The sequence below is a fragment of the Peromyscus maniculatus genome, chromosome 3, assembly GCF_049852395.1.
Source record: "Peromyscus maniculatus bairdii isolate BWxNUB_F1_BW_parent chromosome 3, HU_Pman_BW_mat_3.1, whole genome shotgun sequence".
NCBI classification, from domain to species: domain Eukaryota; kingdom Metazoa; phylum Chordata; class Mammalia; order Rodentia; family Cricetidae; genus Peromyscus; species Peromyscus maniculatus.
The window spans coordinates 57,825,143-57,847,523 of record NC_134854.1 but is presented as its reverse complement, the minus strand read 5'-3'; the positions used below and the strand labels follow the sequence as shown (position 1 = coordinate 57,847,523).

At 38.5% G+C, this 22,381-nt stretch overlaps 1 protein-coding gene across 3 annotated transcripts in view; it reads left to right on the top strand.

Annotated features, from left to right (window-relative positions):
* The window catches only part of Exoc4 (exocyst complex component 4), an 810,377-nt gene that overhangs the window by 140,882 nt on the left and 647,114 nt on the right, over positions 1-22,381 (top strand). For all 3 annotated transcript variants that reach the window (XM_076566558.1, XM_006990369.4, XM_042273016.2), the window contains exon 7: positions 10,015-10,189. In XM_076566558.1, the coding sequence (XP_076422673.1) occupies positions 10,015-10,189 (175 nt within the window). The remainder of the gene's footprint in view (positions 1-10,014; positions 10,190-22,381) is intronic.

Below are 22,381 nucleotides of genomic sequence, written 5' to 3'. Positions count from 1 at the left end.
ACTTCCTTACCTTCTAGAGTGTAACAGTAGGGAGATAAATATTCTGTGGTTATTGCTTTGTCTGTCAGTGGGAAAATGGAGAACCCTGATCTTAAGGTCTCAGCAGATAATAGTAGAACAGAACCAATTTTCTTCATTGTGTGTCTGCTTTGTGACCAAGTAAGGCAGCTTGTTGGCTGCCAACATGAGTTTTCCAGCCAAATGACTAATCCAAGGTTCCCAGGATGTTAAATTTAGATTCAGATAGTCTTATCTCACCTTAAATATTGAACATTTTCACAGCCTGATGGAATGCCTTTGTACCATGGGTTCTTGTTGTTAAGAGTAAGTGGCTGCTCCCTGACAGTTTCTTCTCAGCTCTCTGTCTTTTTGCATAGTGGCATTTGAGGATGGGAACCACAGGGATGTTCCAGATAGGAAGTTAGGAGCAACACTGGGAGAATTAATGTTTTACTTATACATTTAGAAGAAGGCTGTTTTGTTTTTTTATTGAATATTTTATTTTAGCTTTTTGAGACAGCATCTCTTTACATAGTCTCAGATGTTCTGGAACTCACCATGTAGACCAGGCTATCTCTGCCTCTGCCTCCCAAGTGCTGGAATTAAAGGTATGTGCCACTACCGCCTGGCGGATGGCTGCAGGTAACTGGATATATGTTTAAAGAATGAATGAATGCTTCTCTCTTGACACTTTTCTGGTGTTTTTAATTTAAAGTAGATTTTATTGCAAGTATTATTCAAGTTAATTCTAAATGTGCATCTTTCAGGTTATAGAACTGTACTTCCTATGTTCTCATGTTTTAGTTGATAAACTTATATTTTTGAGAACATAATTTAGTGAGGAAAACTTTATTATGGGCTTCTAAAATTAGGAGACTAATCTATGCCACTCATTTTTAAGCCACTTATTGTAATTTGCCTCGTCTCACTCCTATTCTGGGGACTTCATTTTCATTCCTTCCTTCAACAACATCCCTTTACTAACTGCTGGGTATTATGACAACTACTAGTATGCAGCTGCAAATCAGAAGCAGTGAGTTAATAGTCTAGAAGATCAGAGGCAGGGCTGGAGGAAAATGCACTGGTTTGAGAACTGTCCTCGTAACTCAGATGAGAGTTTTAAGAATGTAGCAGGTGGCGGTGACAGTGGAGTGAAAAGACTCACAGGGATTTGGTGAATATTTGATCCGAGGGAGAAGAGGAGGTGAAGGTTTCTCATGGCAGCTGTGACTACTGATGTAACATGGAGAACTAGGTTTTGAGGAGGATATGATGGGTTCCATTTAGGTCATGTTAAGTCTTAGGTTTGTTGCTCACTCGTGGTAGTGATCCAGGAAGTGTGCTCACAAGTCTTGGCAGATGATGATGATGATGTGCACTTACTAAGAGAGACCTGAGGGCAGAGAAGAGTTCGTGTCAGCTATTGAGGAAGCTTTTAGAAGGCGCTACTGGAGAGGAAAGTAGCAGCCTTGGAATGGGAGGCCAGTAGACGACGGAGAAGTAGAGAGTGGCCAGTGGAAGCAACAGCTGCAGCCCCTTGAGTGAAGGGTGTCTATCATACAGCTCTACAGTAACCAGAGCAAACCACTTACTGCTACTTTAGCAAGAGGTGTTTTAGTAGCTGAGCAGCAGTGGAATCCTGCATGTACCAAGGAGGCAGAGGCAGGGCAGATAGTTCTCCTGGCACTTGTGCCAGCCTTAACTCCCAGGAATTGTAGTCCAAATGTCTCTCTGAGCAGCACTGATAAATTATTTCCCCCTTTCCCCTAGAAAGAAACATTGGGATAAATAATTTCTTTTGTTCTATTCTTGTCTATGAGCTTTAGACCATTCCTAAAGTGGAGCTCAGAGAAAAAAATGAGATAATCAAACAGAATTTTTAATGCAGTTCCTGGAATATTGTGAGTAATGAGAAAAGAGAGGCTGTCACCATATTTGTCATATGTATGTCAGCACCAATATCATCCTTAACTTTTTCAAGGTTCTCATACCTCTGGACAGCCTTTGCTGCCTGCCACAAATTGAAGGATGAATGCAGATTGGCATCTTAAATCCTAGACTTTTGATAGTATTCCAGTCCTACATTGTTCATTTTTTCCCTCATTTCCTTATGATTTTAGATGCTACAAATTTTGACCATTTTCTCCATCCTGGACTTTGGCCCATGTGTTAACAGGGAGGTCTGGTTACAAAGAAGCACAAAATAGGGCTCTGTCTTCATTTCTGGACCCGTGGTTTCTACCTAGGAGGCTATACGCGCGCGCGCGCGCGCGCGCGCGCGCGCGCGTGTGTGTGTGTGTGTGTGTGTGTGTGTGTGTGTGTGAGAGAGAGAGAGAGAGAGAGAGAGAGAGAGAGAGAAAGAGAGAGAGAGAGAAAGAGGAAGTGCAAGGTTGAACTACTTTATAGTTTTTGTTTGGAAAGACTGCCGGAACACAGAGGAATGAGAGAACTAGCTTTTATTAGGTCAGTCTTCTTTTGGCCATATGACAGAGACCAAATTCTACTAACTTAATCATTTCGCAGTTAGGGAATTTTGATTGAGGAACCCTAGTGAAAGTCTCATGGCTATTTTGTAGATAGCTGGTATTTAAACCTAGCGTTCTCATGGGAGTGCTCTACCCTGGTGCTTAGGCCTTCTGTCATCCTGTCCCTCTGTTCATAATTACTTTCACGATGTTCTATAGGCCTAGTGCTGTGTTCTGATTTACATCTCTAGGAAAATCAACCTGTGAAGCTGTTTTTTTTCCCTGAATAGAAAAATTGTAGTTAATTGAAATGTAAACCTCCATGTTTCTGCTGCCTCTCCTTGAGGAGTGCAGTTTAATAAGCGGAGTTAGGTAATTTAACTGTCTTATGTGTCATATTGTCAACTCTATCTGTGGTGGAGTTGAGATCCAGACTGCACTTGTGTAGCTGAGCTAACTGCAATATGTTTTGTTTCTTCTTCTAAACATTTGCAGTCAGAGTGGACTGGAGAGTGATTTTATTGGGGCTTTGTTGGGTGTTACCTTCATCCCAAGTGTGTTTTCCCAGTCTTGTATTTATTTCTGGTAGCTTCAAATTGGGCAGACTAGCACAGACTCATGTACTGCTCATGCGGGCAACTTCTTGTCTCTTTTTTTGCTCATTGATGCCCCCGTGAAAACATCCTCTTATTGTTAAAGTTCTCCTGTTTTAAGAAGAGTGCATGCTGCTGAGGAATATGTCTTACCTAGGAGCCATTTACTCCTGAGGTCACCTTCTAGTGTTGCCCTGAAACCCTGGGGGACCTGAAAGTTCTAAATTTCTCTTTCCTTTATCTGGTTTCTCTGAAGCCCTTGACTTTGCTGATAATTCTCTCCTCCTTTGTTTTCTAAAAATATTTCTGGCCTCCTTCCTCTCTGGCACCTTCCTAATCATCTCTTTTCAGTGCTCCCTTTTCCACAGTGTTGGCTATATCCCTCCTTGCTATCTAACTCTGCAAAGTATCTCTGCCTCATAGCACCTTTTAAATAAATCGATGTTTTACACTTCTAGTATATGCTTGTTTCCTGAGCTCCTGACTTGCATGTCAGGTACCTAAGGGCATGCTCCGTTAACTTAATATGTCTAGATCTAACCCAAAAGTGTCCTTCTAAATTTCTACCTTCACTTTAATCTCCCCACTTCTAGATCCCTTTCCCCTCCTCCATCCATCTCCTTCCCGCTCCCCTCTCTCAGAGGAAATCCAACATTATTGGTATTACTCAAGCCAGAATCCCAGACAAAGGGATCTGGAGCCCTTTGCTTTCTTTATTACTGTTCTGTCTATCCTCAGCTTGCTGTCTGTATTCTTGTTTTGAGCCTTATGGCATCTCTGTGAGGCTTCTAGATCAGATAGTAATTCTTGGTTTTACAGTCAGAGACTCTTGGAGGAGTTGATTTTTTTCATTGTGTGTGTTGTGTGTGTATAAAATAAATTCTGGATTTCTCATGAGAGAACACATGAAATAATTGTCTTTCTGAGTCTGGCTTTTTTCACTTAACGTTTTCATCCATTTTTCTAAAAACTGAATTATTTCATTTTTTGTGTTTTGTTTTTTGTTTTTCTTTTTTTTGAGACAGGATTTCCTCTGTGTAGCCCTATATCATCTGCACCTATAATTGGCAGAATAAAGGATCATTATAGGTGGCGATGATATAACTCAGTGGGTTAGAGTCCTTACTGTGAAAATGTAGTAATCTGTATTTATTCCCTGGAACCCACATAAAGCTGGTAGGAGAGAACTATCTCCACAAAGTTCTCTGATCTTCACACATATGCTGAGCATGTCTCAGTACACACACACACACACACACACACACACACACACACACACAGTGAGAGAGAGAGAGAGAGAGAGAGAGAGAGAGAGAGAGAGAGAGAGAGAGAAAGAATTAAAATAAAACTTTCATTGTGTTTATACACCACATTTTCTTTATCCATCCATTTATTGATGGGCATGGGCATGATCTTATAACTTAGCTATTGTGAATAGTGCCACAAGAGATGTCAATGTACAGATACATCTGTTGTGTGCTGACTTATATCCCTTCCATTACAGTCTAAGTGTCATCTGGCTGGAGCATACACTTGGTAGTTCTACTTTTATGGAGGAACCTCCATACTACAAATATTTTATTTCTTATATACTATTTATGAAAGGATAAAAAATCCAAATGAGTGAAAAAGTTAATTTCTTCTCAGTAGTCAGAATTCAGAGGAATAAGTTTTCAGTATAGTTTTCTTTTTGAGGTGCTGGTTTCCTTTCTTTGCTATTTTGTGTATTTCATGTTTACCAGAGTAGAATTGTAGACACTTGTCTCTTTTTCACTCAAGACATAGCTATTACTCTGTTAGATCTTAAGCTATTTTGTTATATAATTCAGATACCTTACATTTCACTTGTTGAAAGCATACAATTGTTAATTTTGATTAGACTAAGAAATGCTTGGACAATTAGTATCAATCATATATTCTGGATATGTTGACATTAAATTTCAAGAGTTCTGACTTGAATGATGGGTTAATCTCTTGGTGGATTCATAATATGATGGCATTCTTGGGAGATGATGCAGCTATAAGGTAGAGGCCAGCTGAAAGCTGTAAGTCACTAGAGATACATCTTCAGGACTGTGTTTTGTCTGTGGGCACTGACATGAAGTCTGCCCAAGCTCATAGGCCTACACAACCATTGGATAAATCCTTGGAAACTGTGAGCCAAAATGAATCAACATTTAAGTCTTGGTAGTAGGCCTTCTGTCAGAGTGATTAGAAAATGTTTATAACATAGTGATGGGCTTTGACCGCTATCACCACTGTGTGGTTCCAGAATACCCCCTCCCCCACCACACACTATAAATTCCTTATACTTCATGAGTTCATTTCTTCCTACAATAAGAACCAATAGTATATCTGTGACTTTTTCTGCCCTCAAGATGTTTCTTATAAGTAGGCAGCCATCTTTGACTTTTTCTTTACCAGACTATTTTAAAAGTTTGTTCCATCTCATAGATTGTTTAATTTCTTACCCATTGTCTTGTTTAGACACTAGATTGTTTTGATCTTTGATGTTGTTACTAATACTTCTGTGAACATTTGTGTTCAAGTTTTTGTGTGTTTATGTTTTCTGTTCAATTACGTGTGTATTCTAGGAAGGGAGTCTCTGTCCATATGGTAACTGTTAATTAATGTTTTGAGAAACTTTGAAAGCTTGTTCTGTGGAGAAAGTGCCAGTTTACAATCTGACTAATATTGTGTGATAGTTACAACACTTTGTGTTTGTCTTTTTTATTGTTTTAGTCTGGTGGATCAAAATGTTTTCTCATTTTGATTTTCATTATATGTCACTGATAACTAATGATGTTTCACCTCTGTGTATTGCTCAATAGCCAGTGATGTGTATTTTTTTTGCCATAATGTGTATTTAAATCTGTGCCCGTGTGTGTGTGTGTGTGTGTGTGTGTGTGTGTGTGTGTGTGTATAGTGTGTGTGTGTGTGTGTAAAATTTCAAGCAACTTTGGTGCAAGGATTTTTTTTTTGTATTCTAGGTGCAAGTCCTCTGCTGCAAGCCGCAAGAGTATATTATAGAGATTCAGCTGTATATAATAAAGCTACACGTAGAAACATCAAGGAATTTTTCTAGAGGGAAGCCATTTATTAAGCAATATTTGGTGTTATTCAGCTTTTAATATGCAGCTGTTTCTTGCTATGAAATTCTTGTGCTCTCATATACTAGGCCATAGAACAAAAGCATAAACTTCTCAGACCTACTGCTGATCTACTAGGTAACACTCCTCCAGAGCCTAGGAGACAGACCGACTGTGATGCATATCTTTTTTTCTTGTGCAAATGAAGCTCAGACTTTCCTTCCCCAGACTAGCCAAATGGCATTTTAGAGAATTTGACTTAGAACAAAGGATTTTTGCATATCCAGAATTTCTAAAAGGTCTTATTAAATAAAAAACTTCAAGCCAGAAATTGGGGTTAAAGTCTGAGATCAGAGGAATAGGAACAGCCACAGCTAACCTTACCCCACCAACTCTGCAGCTTTGAAGGAGTGAGATACTTCCTGTTTACCCATATCTTTATGCCCTGCTGTTCTGCCATCTGATTCCCTCTCTCTGTTCAGCTACATCACTTCCTCTTCCTGTCCAAAGCTATCACTTTCTGTCTGTCTGTACAGACCTCCATACTTCCATGATTAACTAGTGTTGGAATTTAAGGCATGTGCCACCACATCTAGCTCTGTTCCCAGTGTGGCCTTGAACTCACATAGCTCCAGACAGATCCCTGTCTCTCAAGTGATAGGATTAAAGGCGTGTGCTAACACTGCATGACTTTTGTGTTTACTTAAAATAGCTGGCATTTTCCTCTGATCTCGAGGCAAGCTTTGTTTATTAGAGCACAAAAGAAATATCACCACAAGGTAGAGTGAAGGGTGGGGCAGGATGCCTGGTCCAGCCGGAGTCCCACAGCCAGGGGGAAAAGAGAACAAGGCAGAGTTTTTGTAGATGGTAGGGCAGAGTCACATTGCCAGAGAGAAAGGAACAAGGCAGATCTTTTGTAGAGAGTAAGGATTGGTTCAGGTCAAGAGAGCAGGAAGAGAAGAAATGTGTGTGGATGGAGAAACTGAAGACGAAGATGAGATTGGAAGCATAGAAGCTTACTAAAACTATGAGAGGACAGAAAAAGAAGGGACAGAGAGGAACTGAGTGTCAGGATGGAACTGAAGCTGTATAGATAGAATTTTGTTACAGAGAGATAAAGTAAGTGGACAAAAGAGCATGGTGCACATAGATTCTTTTCTCTCGGATAACCCCACACTGGATGTAGAGTCTTCCCCAGGACACTGAGAGGAATCTTCTCAGGGCAGGCCCCTGGGAAAATTCAGATAGTCCTCTATGAAGCTATGGTTTATAGCTTTGTTTCTCATTTTGTGGGTTGAATTTTCCCTTTCTTGATGATATCACTTGAAATCACCCAAACAAACAAAAACTAAGGTTTTCACTTGTAGCTGTAGGGCTATTTACTGTTTACAGTTTGTTGTACTGTTGTAAGGCATAGCTGAGCTTCCCTCCTTGAGTGGATTCATAGCTCCAAGTAGGTAGAGCCACCAGTGCAGGCTTCACAGGTCTGGCCCATCTCCTTCCAGCTAACGCTCCCTCTCCCCCTCTTCTTTGGAGTTGTGATGTCCATACTATAATGGCAGGCCTGCCTTGACCTTGAGCATACAGGCGTGGCTGAAGCTGACCCTGTGTTAGCATTAATTTTTATGGGTTATTATTTCCTCAATGGAAATTGAGACTGAATCTGATCTTCCATTTTATTTCTCTTTTCTAACAGAGCCTTGTTTCTGCTCATTATGCTGCTCTGGTATCTGGCAGAGAAGTTGCACAGCTGTGGAGGGCAGTGGTCTTGGAGATAATCACTCTACTTAGTGTGGTTTTTTTCACTTCCTGTATTTGTGCTCCCTTGCTAGTTCATAGTTTATGAACCCAGAACTTCAAACTACTGGAATGCTGGACCACAGTTTCCTCTAGACTTCTGAATGTCATTGATTAATGTGTTTTTAAACACTGTTAAGTACAATATGGCCATTAAAGTTTCTTTTTGTCTGAAAGAACATTGGGTGATATAACCATCGTCATGACAGAAACAATAACAGAAATATACCAACTCTGAGAGTTTGTTATCAAGAGAGTTGGAAAAAAAAACAGTTATGAAAGTCAGTACATTGCTTTAATGTTTCTTATTTTCCTATCTCTGAAAAAACAATGCATATTGTTTACAGATTCATACTTTGGAGCTGTATTCTAATCTACTTCACAGCAATTTTAAGTAGAAATTGGTCCACTTCAGTTGGCCCACTATTTTCTGTGTCTGGTCTCAGTTACAAGCTTTATGTCCATTGTTTTTTACCACTGATGTAACTGTTTGGGCTGTTGTGCTTAGTCAGTCAGGTCTTCTTTCTGCTGGTACTTGTATGGCTCTCCAATACAGAAAACTGGCTGGCACATGTGGGTATAAATCTGAGCTGACATTGAGAAGATAAAGTTATCTTCCAAATGTTAAGATGGTTCCTGTTTACCTACTCAATGTGTAATTTCTAGATTATGCAAGTATACTGCAGGCTAGAAGCACTACATAAATTCTGTTGATTCTCTCTAGCTGAAATTGCAATGTCAAATAGATATTAGAGTTTTATCATAGGATAGTTATGGGCTGTCACACTGGCTCATTAATTACAACAGTTGGGCAATAAAAAAGCCACAGGAATAGGTAATATACTGTGCGTTTTTTTGTGAGAGTATAGTTGAAACCCCTACTTATGGCAGTAAAGTCTTGTTAATTGACACTGCCATAAAGTACCTTTGCTTTGCTGTTCTACTTTGAGGTTGGCTTATCAGTCTGTTAAGGATCTGGGAACTGAGAAACGTACAGTGAGGCTCGCATTCCAAGTTATTAAATCCTCATTCATCATATAGACATTAAATTTATTCAGCCAATATTTGTTAAACATGCTGTAAGTGCTCTTGAGTATAGAAATATACAATGTAAAATCTACTCTGAAAAAGTAATAATGGAGAGGGGAGGCAGAATACCTGTATAAAGGTAAATGTGACCCATATTTGTTAAGCCACATGTGGTAAGTTCCTTAAAACTAGGTTGAACTATTCTCCAAGTTGAGAGGAGGGAATAATTCCAGGTCTAAGTGATCAGTGAAATTATAAAGCTCAGTGGTAGAGGAATTACTTTGTATCACGACAGAAAGCTCTGTGCTTTCTCTAAATATACATCTGTATTCTAGAGTGGTAGTGAGAGGTAGGTGGCTAAATGCACTGGCTTGGAAATCAACTTTTGTTCTCAGACCAGCTGCCTTGCAACCTCATTTTGTGTCCTTGAGTGTGTAGTATTGATGTAATAATATGTGTCCAGCATATCTCACTATGATAAATGAGATAATGTGGATGCCTAAGCTGCTCCCTGTAGTGAAAGTCAGATTGCTTAGCAGGTGTCTTTTTTTTTCTCAGACACCTTAGGCCATGCATTTGAATGATAGTAAGCACAGCTTCCCATGACTAACAAGATTAGTGTCCTTACCAAAGCACTCTATTTGTTGCTAGGGAATAGCATATTCTGTGTGGTATTTGAACTGCTGTCTAAAAAATTTGTTAGAATTCGTTGGAGACTACCTGTATCAATACAGAGTAGTTGTGATTCTATAACCTCAAATATGCTAAAAAGGAAACTGTGCTTATTAGGCTCCCGGTTTAGGGACTTTACATTGGATTTATAAATTCTTAAGTCATCTTCATTTTAGTGACAGTAATCTGGGACTAGATAGATTTAGAAGATTACTTAGATTATTGTATAGCTGTTGGAAATCAAATCTGCTACATGGTGATGTGTTGCTCACTGGAATTGGTATTTTTTTCTTGCAGGCCAGTGTAAACCATTTGTGTATGGCTATATGCATTTCTGTAAATGTTATTTGTTTGTTTATTTTTCCATAGGTTACTTCTAGAACTGTTGGAGCTGTTGTTTGACAAGTTTAATGCTGTAGCCACAGCACACTCTGTGGTCCTGGGGTACCTGCAGGACTCTGTTGGATCCCAGCCAATGCAGCAGGAAGAGATTAAATTATATGATATGGCAGATGTGTGGGTGAAGATCCAAGATGTGCTGCAGGTAAGGGTTTTGTGCAAAGGCTGTTATCTTGATTGGGGACAGCAGTGTAGAACAATAGTAAATAGTGATCTAAATTAGTACCTTAGGAAGCACAAACTGGATGAGGAAGTTTTCAATGAAAGGGAATGCCAGTAATTTCTACCATCTTTATAAAGGACTTCTAATAAACTTTTATTATTATTATTATTATTAATATTAATATTAATATTAATTATTATTATTTTGGTTAGGCTTTAAAAATAAGAGCTGATTCTCAATATGTAGCAATCAAAGATAGATACTATCACATTTCTATTCACAAGTTCTTTACTCCATTAAAATTAGTCATATGGTTAGCTAATAAATAACTTGGGTGGTTAATAGAGGAAGATCATGAGTTTGAGGCCATTCTGGGGTTTATGGAAAGTTCATTGCTGGCCATGACTATGGATTGAGACCCCATTTCAAAAGAAAGAAAATAAGGGCTGGGGGAAGAAGAGAGAGATAATAAATATTAAAGTGTTTTAAAGCTAGTTCATGAATACAGCTGAGCTTAATTTTACTGATTGTTTTCTTACCATCACCTTTTCCATGCATTGGGTTAAATGACAGGACAGCTTATTCTGTGAGATGAGAAGAAATCTGTGGGTTGGAAAAGTATCGCTTTTATTTGTTGAAGATTGAAGGAATTGCATTTACTGTTTGATAGGATACTGCTGACATGGCATTTAGAAAGTACATTATATTTTTTTCTCTTTGTCAGCAAAATATATTTGATTTGTCCAGATGAAAATTAGAAATGCAATTAAGAGTTAGCTGAAACAAGTTTGACATAGCTAAGTAGAAATGGTAAGATCTACTTAATATTACAAAAGGTAAGTACATGTAGAGAATTGAAAAATGTAACTGTTGGAATGAAATCACTTGCACAGAAAATAGGAATGTTTGCAATGATAAATCATGAATGCAAATTGTAGTCATTTTTGAGAATATATGCACGCTTCTGGTAGATTGAATAAGATTGATTCTTAGTAACTCATTTTCTAGACTTATTTTTGGGATCGAGGTGCAGTGTATTTGCCCTGTTTAGATGGATTGAGTGTACTTTTTCTGGATTCCTTTTACTAATATGTCAATTACTATGTTCCTGCAGTAGGTGCTTGAGAAATGTGTATATTGGAGTAAATATCTTTATGTGTTGGAGCTGCTTATTTAACACTTTCCATCCTGGTTTGCTTATCTGCCACATAGAAATGAAATGTGCCTTTCATGTTATAAAATAACATGTTAAAGCAATTTCAAATATTGTTGGACTTCTAATTCTGGCCATGTTGAAATGACTTTTTATAGTAAGTAACTATAACCCTGAATGGACTTAGGTAATACAATTAGCAGAAAGGAGAGAACAGATGAGGTTAGTCCCACTTTCTTCCTGATTCTTTGGTGGATATTTTTTAAGCTATTGCCATAGAGAAGTGAAGTCCAAAAGACTATCTTTTGGAATCAGGGAATAGAGTTCAGGGATGTAGAGGTTTCTGAAATTTGTGAAATAGGATACCGGAGGGGAAGAAATTGCTTGCAAAAGGAGCCCTAGAAAAGTTAAAGCAGAGTTGCCTGAGCTTCTGCTCAAACGCAGCACAAGCCTTAGCGGAAAACAGACACTGTGGTACTGATTGCTGACTGGAGGTTCTGATAGGGTATGCAAATGCTTAGGAATGGAGGGAGAACATGCTAAAGTATCCTGTGCTTCATGCCTTAGGAACATAGCCCCAAAGGTTAACCCCCAAAGTTCATCCTGAATCGAGGCGATCCACTTGTTAAGTAATTGACTGACAGATATAAATTCTGTCTAAAGTAAGATAAAAGAATCCAGATTCTCAATAATGATGCACACCCACAATGTCTTGAAGTGTGATCCTAATTACTCTTATTAAAAAAAAAAACAAAAAACAAAAAACCCCAGAGTCAGATATTAGGGTGAAAGCTGAAAGATCAGAGTGTAGCCAAGCCCCGGCAGTTCCACAGCATGTTGGTACTCATGGCAGCGGCTGACAGCATCTTCTGACTCAGCCTTCCTGTTCCCAGAATTCTCTTCTCTGCTTGTCTCGCCTATACTTCCTGCCTGGCTACTGGCCAATCAGCATTTTATTTATATAGAGCGATATCCACTGCATCAGAGAAGCAGAGCAGCAGCCACTAAAAACTTCTTACCTCTATGAATCCTCCGACTAAATGGTCGCCCAAGATCCTGTCTCCACCTCCCTAGTACTGGGATTAAAGGTGTGAGCCTCCACTGCCTGGCTCTGTTTTTCTTTTAGACTGGTTCAGTCTCATGTAGCCCAGGGTGGCCTTGAACTCCTGATCTTCCTGCTTCCTCCTCTCATGTGCTGGGATTAAAGGTGTGTGCCACCACAGCCTGGCCTCTATGGTTAACTAGTGGCTAGCTTTCCCCTCATATCTCCAGGCAAGCTTTATTTGTCAGAACACAAAATAATCACACAACAATGTCTAGCATGCAGTTATAATACTTGTGCATAAGTCTGAGAGTATCACACATAAGCAGACTAAAAATGCACAAAAATGAATATCTGAAATGAAAACATCACCAGACAGAGGAAGTTGTGAATTGTATACTCTAGAGAGGATCAGTGAACTTGATCGTGGATTAATGTAATCTATCGAAACCAAAGCATAGTGCAACAACAGACCACAACCAAAAATGGATAAAGCCAGTCTCCCTGTTATAGTTTCTTTCATTCTAACAAATATGTGGTTGTAGTGGTAGAGGGAGAAGAGACAGATTAGGGCAGAAAATTATCAGAAGAAATTGTTGAAAAATGTAGACCCATAGATCAAGAAGTCCAATCAATCCCAAGCAAGATTAACACAAAGAAAATCAACACTAGATATGTTATCAGTTTCCTGAAAAACAAAGGGCAAAAAATCTTAAAAGTAGTCTGAAAAAAAGGACATATTATCTGTAGGGGGAAAAATGATAAACATTATCATTGACTTTGTATCAGAAACTGCATAAGCCAGAAACCAATGAATGCCATCTTGAAAGTGCCAGGAAAAAAAAATGCAAAAACATTGTCAATCTAGAATATTGTATCAACTGCATGTAAAGATAAAACACATTTTCAAATGCATTAAAGCTGAAAGAATTTAGACCTGCACTTAAGAAATGCAGAAAGTTTTTTAAGCTGAAGGAAAGTGATATCAGATGGTAATTACAGGAAAAAAATATGTGGGCAAGAGTGAAATACCAACTTTTTTTAATTTGTTGATTTATCTTTTGATGAGGTTTCATTTATGCTTAAAGCACAACTAATAACCATATATGATAATTTTATAACATATGGGGGTAATTACATAACAATAGTTTCAGAAAGATTATATTTCTGATAAACAAATCTGTGTTGGCAGCAGTTTTTTACAGCATATGTGAAGATGTATAATATTTAGGATAAACTACGATAAGTTCAGAATTCATAATTTAATCCTTAGGGCACTAAAACAGTAGAATGAGTATATAGATAAAAAACTTGCCAGAGGAGATAAAGTTGATCACTGAATAATTGATTAGAAAGAAAAAAGCCAAGATGATATGGCTAGGACACAAGTAGAAAGATGCATGCTAAATATATAATTATATTATATATAAATGGCTATACTTCCCAATTAAATAGCAGAGATCATTCTAGTTTAAAGACAAATAAAAATAAGACTCAGACATACAATCTCAATAGATGCATTTTATTTTATTATGTTTTAAACTTTACATAATTTTAAAGTTTTCAGAATAATATTACTACTAAAAGACTAAATGCCTCTTTGTTGAAATTTGGCTGTTGTTAACATTTTACTATATTACTTGTCCTCATTTACAACATACACACACAATTCTTTGAGAAACATATCAATTTATGTAATCTGTATATATTCTGGTTTAATTGTATGATCCAATAATGTAGCTGTTTATTTTTATCAATTGTTCATAATAAGACATTTAAGTATGACATTGCCATACACAAATACAGCAATTCTTCTGCTCTTGGAGTAGATGGGGGTCTGTTTGTCTTTGGACAACGGAAACTAGTATTTCTAAGTTCCCAACAACAGTGAGATGACCCTAATTCTGCCATGATGAATAAAGATTATAGTTAAGAACAGTGCAAACAAGCTATCCTGTATTCCCTTATTTACAGTGGCTTTAGCTTTATCAAATGAGGTTCCTACAGCTTTAAAAACAAAATCCATATTAAAAATGGTGATAATAATGAAGCAACTTAAATTCCATTAGGCATTAATACATGGAATATACAAATTATTACAATACGTGTTTCTAGCTTATTAAGTGAATTAATCCTTCCATATGTTAAAAATGGATAATTTGTGGATTCTATTTTAACGTGATAGAGTGAGATATTTTAGCAGCTTTAATAGAATACAATTTAAAGTACAGGTTTTATTGCTTCTCAGCCTGTTGGCTAAGGTCAGCTATAAAGAATAGTTTTCACAGTGTTCTGTGTGTTTAGCGAATGGTGCGGCCATAGTTACAGTCTAATTTTGAGACATTGTCTTTATTCCAAAAGAAAATCTTGAATCTGTTAGTTGTCACAATGTGGTGGTAATCTAATTATACTGAAATATGATTTTGATTGTATGTTAATAAATAAAGTTGTCCGGGGGTCAGAGCTATTAGAGCCATAGCAAGAGTGTGGCGGTGGTGGCACACGCCTTTAATCCCAGAAAGCCAGCCTTTAATCCCAGGGAGTGGTGGTAGAAAGCAAAAAGATATATAAGGCGTGAGGACCAGAAACTAGAAGCATTTGGCTGGTTAAGCTTTCAGGCTTTGGAGCAACACAGTTCAGCTGAGAGCTATTGGGATGAGGACACAGAAGCTTCCAGTCTGAGGAAACAAGACCAGCTGAGGAACTGGTGAGGTGAGATAGCTGTGGCTTGTTCTGTCTCTTTAAATAGACTAACAGACAGGAAAAGAAGCCCTCATTCGGGAAGCTGGGACACCGCAGGCGGAAGGGTGAGATTTTGGCTCTGAGCTCTGACCTCTCGGCTTTCTCTTTTGCATTATTTCTGTGTTTCTTATTTAATAAAACAGTTGGTTACATCCATATCACTTCCCATTCTCTACCCTAACACAGTCACATTCATTTCTATAAATGGCTTATTTTTATCATGTACACAGAGCCCTCTGGTCTTTTCATTTTCTTTAGTATACATCTTTGGAAATTTTAGTTTAATAGAGAATACACAAGATTTATTTAGGTCACTAAAAAGGTGTCATTTTTGTTCAGAATATATTTAGCATGCTGATGAACTGGGTCTTTGTAGATTCCTTAGAGGTGGAAAATGTGGGGAGCTGTACTACACAGCACCAACTGCACCATTGGTCCGAAGCTTATGAGATAATACCTGTCATTAAAAGAAATAAAGAAATTAATGGACAAGGTATTCTTCAGGGATATGAAGAGGAAGATTTAGCTATAATAGAAGGTTTATTTTATGGAGTAGAAGAATCCCTTTGATTTGGTTGTAAGTTATGGAAGACCCTTAGCATCATTTAGGTGATTTGTGAATTGCCTTTAGTTTAATAGCTTCTGAAGCTGATTGCCTATCAGATTCGCTTAGGGATTGCTTACCTATACCTTTTGAGTGAGAATCACTGTGGATAATAACTAGATTCTGTGCTTTTTAGCTGCTGAGTTTATTCAGTAATTTTCACTTAATAACCTATTTGTGTGATCATTAATTCAGGATATTGACTATCAAATTCAGGATATACTGCTTTTTGAACTAGTAGCACCAACAATACACAGAAACATATTATTATGCAAATTCACTCCAGCTTTTGACTTACTGAACTAAAGAGTTTGAGAATAGTGTGGGATCTTTGCTTAGGCACTTTTGATTTTTTGGGAATTTTGATTGGATTATGATAAGATGAAGGTAGGTTAGCCAGGTAGCAGTGAAAAGCACTGGAAAGATGAGCAGAAGGCTGCAAAATAAGGCAGGAAAACTATTTTGGAGTACAGTGGCTTATATTACTTAAGATATTGCTTAATAGTGAAATAAATACAGGTTTTGATGGTAGACAATGCTAAAAGAATGCAAAAATGACAGAGAGAATGTGTAAGCTTTTGGAGCATGTCTTCAGAAACCTGTAACATGATGTGGCTGACCTGTCAGCTTTAGTTTCAGTAGGTTGCATATTTTAATGGTAGATTAATGATAAATTATTGGGACTAAATAATAAATGCTAGTGTGTAAAGATGAACACATGGTAGTCCATGGCAGAGTCAGAGAGCGCCTCCAATAGTATCGCTGTACAGTCTGAATGACCTTTAACTCGCAGTGCCGCAGGAGAGCCCTGGCTGGGAAGTGTCTGGCTGCATGGCGGGTTTAGGACACAGAAGAGATTTCATGTAGGGTTTTATGCATAGGGCTAATTTAGTTTTCATATGCTTCTCGGAAGAATGATCTTTAGGTTAAAAATTACTGTTGGAGCATGAAATAATGGAAAATAGCACATCTGCATTTAAGCATGAATGAAAGTAAGATGACATGATGAATGGAGTTATAAGTGTTTGAAATTTAGTTTTCAGTGTTTCTTTGGATGGAAAATATTTCTTGCTAAAAAGTTAAAATAATTTTTAAAAAACAGTAAAACTTGAAGAAGAAGACAATTCTTAGCTTTTGAAGACTTTCTCAGTTGCTTTCTGCTGGAACCCAGGCTTCCCCTGAAGGCAGAACCCATCTTTTAGTTGGAAGCTCATTTGTCTCAGCATGCTTGTGTCTGGAGACAGACAGCGAGGAGACAAGACCGTAGCTATCCCAGTAACAAGGTGGGAGCCCTGGGACCACATGCCCTTGCGCTCCTTTTTCGGCTTTGCACTCTTTTGAAACTGTGATAATAGAAATACATGTTTTTACCCTTCTGAGCAGCAGCAGAACCTTCCAAAATGTCACCTACTTGGTGACATGCCTGTCATACCCATGGCTGCACATTTCCAAGTGTGTAAGACTGGGGTCTACTAAAAACACAAAATATTCCTTTCTTATTGAGTTCTGTGTAATAGAGGAAATAAGTGGGTCGCTATGAACAATCTCATCCTCCCAGCTGTATGATTCTGAAAAGATGTAAATTTTAAATATTTGATTTCAAAATCCACTGTCCATTTAGCCATTGTTGGCTGAAATGTATAATTCTGTAGTGTACTTAATATATGTGTCCAGATTGAGGCAGTGGCTCCCAAATACTCTGTTTACAACAATCACTCCTGGACCAAGCCCTTACTTTTCTGGTGTTTTCTCATCTTTTTCTAGAGAATGTAGAATCATTTTACTTTGGTTACTGTTCCATTAATGTTTAAATAGTGATAAAATTACCCTCAGGGGAGAGAGAGAGAGAGAGAGAGAGAGAGAGAGAGAGAGAGAGAGAGAGAGAGAGAGAGAGAGAGAGAGAGAGAGAGAGAGCGCACGCGCGAGAGCTTGGAATTTGCTGTCAAGGAAGGAAATCCATGAAATTATTGGTACTGATCATGACCTAAAGGGGATTTTTGAGAAGACATACAGTTTCTATTTTGAATCTAGGGCTGGAAATGGGTTATTCTTAGATTTTGTTGCATTTAGTGTTTTAGTTAACTGAGGATTCCCATCCTTAAAGTGAAACTAGCCTTTCAAAGTATTTCAGCCACACAACTTATGAGCGGATTCTTCAGAAATAGTGTTTCTTCATTTCTCAGACTTGAGAGTTTTAACTATTTCAGCTAATGTGGTAGAGCTGTCAGCCAGCAACTGGTTCTCCAGAAAGGTGCTTCTTTTTCAGAGTCTGGTTGTAGTCTGCAGTGACAGAATGGCACAGGGCAAGTAGAATTCAGGTAACTTTTGAAAGGCCCTTCACTGACTTTCCTCTCACTTGCAGTCAATTTGAATAGCACTAAGTCACCCCCCCACCCCCCGTTCTGTTTCGTGTGTACTACTAATTCTTATAGCAGAAAGGGATGGGCAGTCAAGGAGATGATGATTCAGGGCCTAGCACAGATGTGGCAGATACCCAAGGCAAAGTTCCAGGCTATCCAATGCTCAGTGAAGCCTGGAATAAATGGGGACAGTTAATATATTGAACCAAACTTTAGAAAATAGAAATTTGGCAGGGGACACCTTGAATTGGTAGATGTGGGAGTAAATATGTTCTTGAATTTCTAGATACCCACAAAGGGATACTTGGGCCTGATTGTGTCTTGAGCTAAGGATAACAGGTAGAAATAACAGATCTTCCAACCTTGTATGGCCAAAGTACACTTGTCTAGTTTTATCTGAGAGTTTTAAAGGATGAACTAAAAAAGCCAAGTTGTTGTATCATGATCCTGTTGGTACTGCTGCTTAACACGTTCTCATCAAGCTTTGGTGCTCCTGAACCTAATGAACAGTATGTGTGGGAACATTCCCAGAGACCCAGTATGTGCCTGTACTGAATGATAGTAACATCTGAAATATCGTGCTGTAGAAGTTCTCATGTGATTTGTGTGAGGTGAGCCAACAGTCATGATCTTCACTGATGGTGATCATGTCATCAGAGATTTAGAGAATTGGTAACCTTTACACTTTTTGTTTGAAAATGTGATTTTTTTCTTAAATCTGTTGACTTGTTGAAGAAATATGTATGTCTGACTTCTTGACAGTTATGATAATTTTATTTAAACTTGATTTTCTGTTACTTACAAACTTTGTGGCTTCAATCATCCACATTTTAGTTCCCATAGTTTTGTGAGTCAGGTCTTCTGAGGTGCTGGCTGTAATCATTTGCCCAACTATTCTAGCTGCATTGTTGACTGGTTAGAATGTGTAGGACACTTCAGTATGGGACTGTCACATGGCCTCTTCCTCTGTATGACTTTACAGGGTGCTGATCTCAGGGCTATGGGACACTTAACATGATTGTTGGCTTCCAGTGGGACTTTCTGCAGGGTAAGGCTGGAGATCTTTTCAAGCTTTATGTTGGATATGACATCAACTACTTTCTTTAAGTTGATAGGGTGGCTTGGGTTCAAGAGAAAGGAAAATAGAGTGCTGTTAGTCATCAAGGAGAGCAGTGTGAAGCAAGGAGTTCGAAGCTGGGTTTTGTTTTTGTTTTGTGTCTAATACTGGAGATTGAACCCAGGAGCTTGCACATGATAGGTCAGCACTGTATTCCTGCCAGGTTTTGGCAGCCCCACGCCTGTCCTCATTGCACAACAACACTGTGAAGATCAGGTCTTTAGCCTTTACAGATCACCCGGAGTCTGACTGGCATGCAGTTACCAAACCTTTTTGTAGCTAGAGTTTTCCTGCTTTGCCCACAGTCAGGACAAATCTTTGTCACCTGCCAGTCCCACAGCCTTTCAGACCCAACCAAATAAACACAGAGACTTATATTGCTTCAAACTGTATGGCCGTGGCAGGCTTCTTGCTAACTGTTCTTATAGCTTAAATTAATCCATTTCTATAAATCTATACCTTGCCACATGGGTCGTGGCTTACCAGTACTTTACACCTTCCTTGTCCTGGCGGTTGCTGCAGGCAGTGAGACCTTCTGCCTTCCTGTTCTTTTATGTTAGTCCCGCCTATACTTCCTGCCTATCCATGGCCAATCAGGTTTTATTTATTAACCAATCAGAGCAATTTGACATACAGACCATTCCCCAGCACAGCCAAGTGCAGACCATCTCAGACACCTGCACTCAGGCTTGTGGTCCTAATCATCCTCTATGCGGACCTGGTGGGTAAAGCCATGAGGAACTCAAGAACAGGCTCCCACAGGACACACAGAACATCTCACAGCACCTTTTCTTGCTAAGTTCTTTTCATTGGTTAGAGAATAATGAATAATAGAGTTAAAAATTTTACCATCTTGAAGGTCAAGATACACTTAAGAAAATACATGGCCTTTTACAAAATTGCTTTGTTCCAGTGTGTTTGTGAAAAATCTTACAATAATTATACTTTTCTGTCACCTTAGACTTAACACTGGAGTGACTTCTTGTAGCTCACCTTTCTCTTTGTGTTTCTATGATTCTCTCTTGTCATATCCCCTTACTAGGAATGGAGAACTGGGGTAATGACTTGTAAACATGTTTTCAGCACCCAAGAGTTACATGTAAAACTTACCTTGTATATCTTCCTTTATAAAACTTTAATTTTACCTTGAGACAGGATCTCATATGGCCTAGGGTAGCCGCAGGACCCCTTTGCTTCTACCACCACATTGTACCACTATGCCCAGCCTCATAATTTTTAAATGATTGAATTACAAGCTTGTCTTTGGCTTAAATTTTAGCATTTTAACATTCAGTTTAAAAGATTTTAGGATAGTAGTTTTTAATTGATTCATTTAGCTGAAATGATTTGAGTTTTCCTTTTTGAGACAGGGTCTCTCTATATAGCCCTGGTTGTACTAATACTGATAATCTCTATGTAGACCAGGTTAGCCTCCAACTCACAGAGATCTGCCTGCCTGCCTCTGCTTTCTGAATGCTGGAATTAAAGGTGTATGCTACCATGTCATGTACCTTTTTTTTTTGTTTTTTGTTTTTGTTTTGTTTAAACTCAACTTTGTGTTGAGAAATATTCTATGTCAGACATTTTACTAAGTGTACCATATGGATTTTGTCACACTTACCTGTGCGCAGTTATGATCATTTTCCTATGGTGAAGAATCAGAATTTCAGATTTACAAGAAAAGCAGACACTGCAAGAACTTCAGTTTTTTCTGTCCTAAAATGCCAAGTATTTTGATGGTTACCCTTAGATTGGTTTGGGCCTTTGCATTACTTGGGTCACTTATGGTTTGGGCCACAGCTTTGTTGAATCACCTGGATATTCTGAATGTTTTGGTAATCCCAGTGCTCACTAGGCCTCTCTCCATCCTCTTGTACTCTCCAGACTGGTCACCACATTAGCTGTGACTTTCTGCTTCCCTCTCTCCCCCTCCCCTCCCCTCTCTATTTTTAGAGGGAGTTGTTTTCTTTGCATATCATGCTTTCATTAAATTGTCATTGGCAGATGGCATAAACAACTTTTGGTGGTTACCTTTCCTTCCAGGTTACACGTCTTATGTGTGTTCTGTACTTCTTGTAGTGGAGGGAGAAGCACCTCCTGGGAAACCATGCTGGTTCCACAGCTTATGCTCTTGTTCTGGAGCCATGGTGGAATATACAAAGGAGGATATGTTTGCTATATTATGAATGGGTGGAATGTCTAATTTAAAAATGGAGTGGAAGTTACTCTTAGACCTGAGGTGAAATGTGACATAGTACCTACTGTTGCAGAATTTCATCTGATGGTGGCCTGCAAAATTTCTGTGAGTGCTAATGAATACGACATTCTTGCAAAGATTTTTCTCTAGATCTCTGCTGTGTAGGTATGACCTTGTTGCTTTGGTTGAGGGGTGGTAAGAAATGCAGATGCTGTAGCTGGAGATGTGCCCATATTCTACTAAGTCCCATTATTTGGTGCGTTTTCATTATATAAGTAGTCATTTGAAGTGTCCTTATTATTATTTGTTGTGATTATTATTTGTTGCATCTACCTTCTTAAAACAGTGATTCTGTTGGGTATATAGCTACAGTTATCTGTGTACTCCTTCCAGAAAAAAAGAGCCTTTTTAAATTCTAATCAATTCTAATATGTATACTTCTGGTTCAGAGGCATGGTTAGCAAATGCTGTTAGTTCAGTTATATTAAAATCAAGACCACTGATATGTGACTTTCCTGGGGCATGTTTAGAAGTGTGCATTTGCCCTGTGTAGAGTGGCCATTTATGGCCCAAAGGAAGGGTTCCATTCAACTCCATCTTGGTGAGCCAGTGAATTTATTGTAATTTACAGGAGTACAGAAAACTCATGGGTAGCTACACCACCAAGGGCTCCCGTCTCCACCAGTTGTTTAACTCTTAAATCACATTGACTGGCAACTCATGGAGGAACCAGATCTCCTAAAGACCTCCTGATCTTGATCTTCAGGAGCCTCATGACACCTTTCAGAAGGGAACATGAATAGACCTGATCTCGTGAGGTTGTCCTGTATGACGTGTGTGACTTATCGCAGCTCTTTAACAGTTCTGTCCTGCCCAGAGAGAATAGCTAGAGTATGCTTATGAACAGCAATACTGACAATAAAAATTTCAAAATTGAATTTGGATTAATTTTGAAAGAT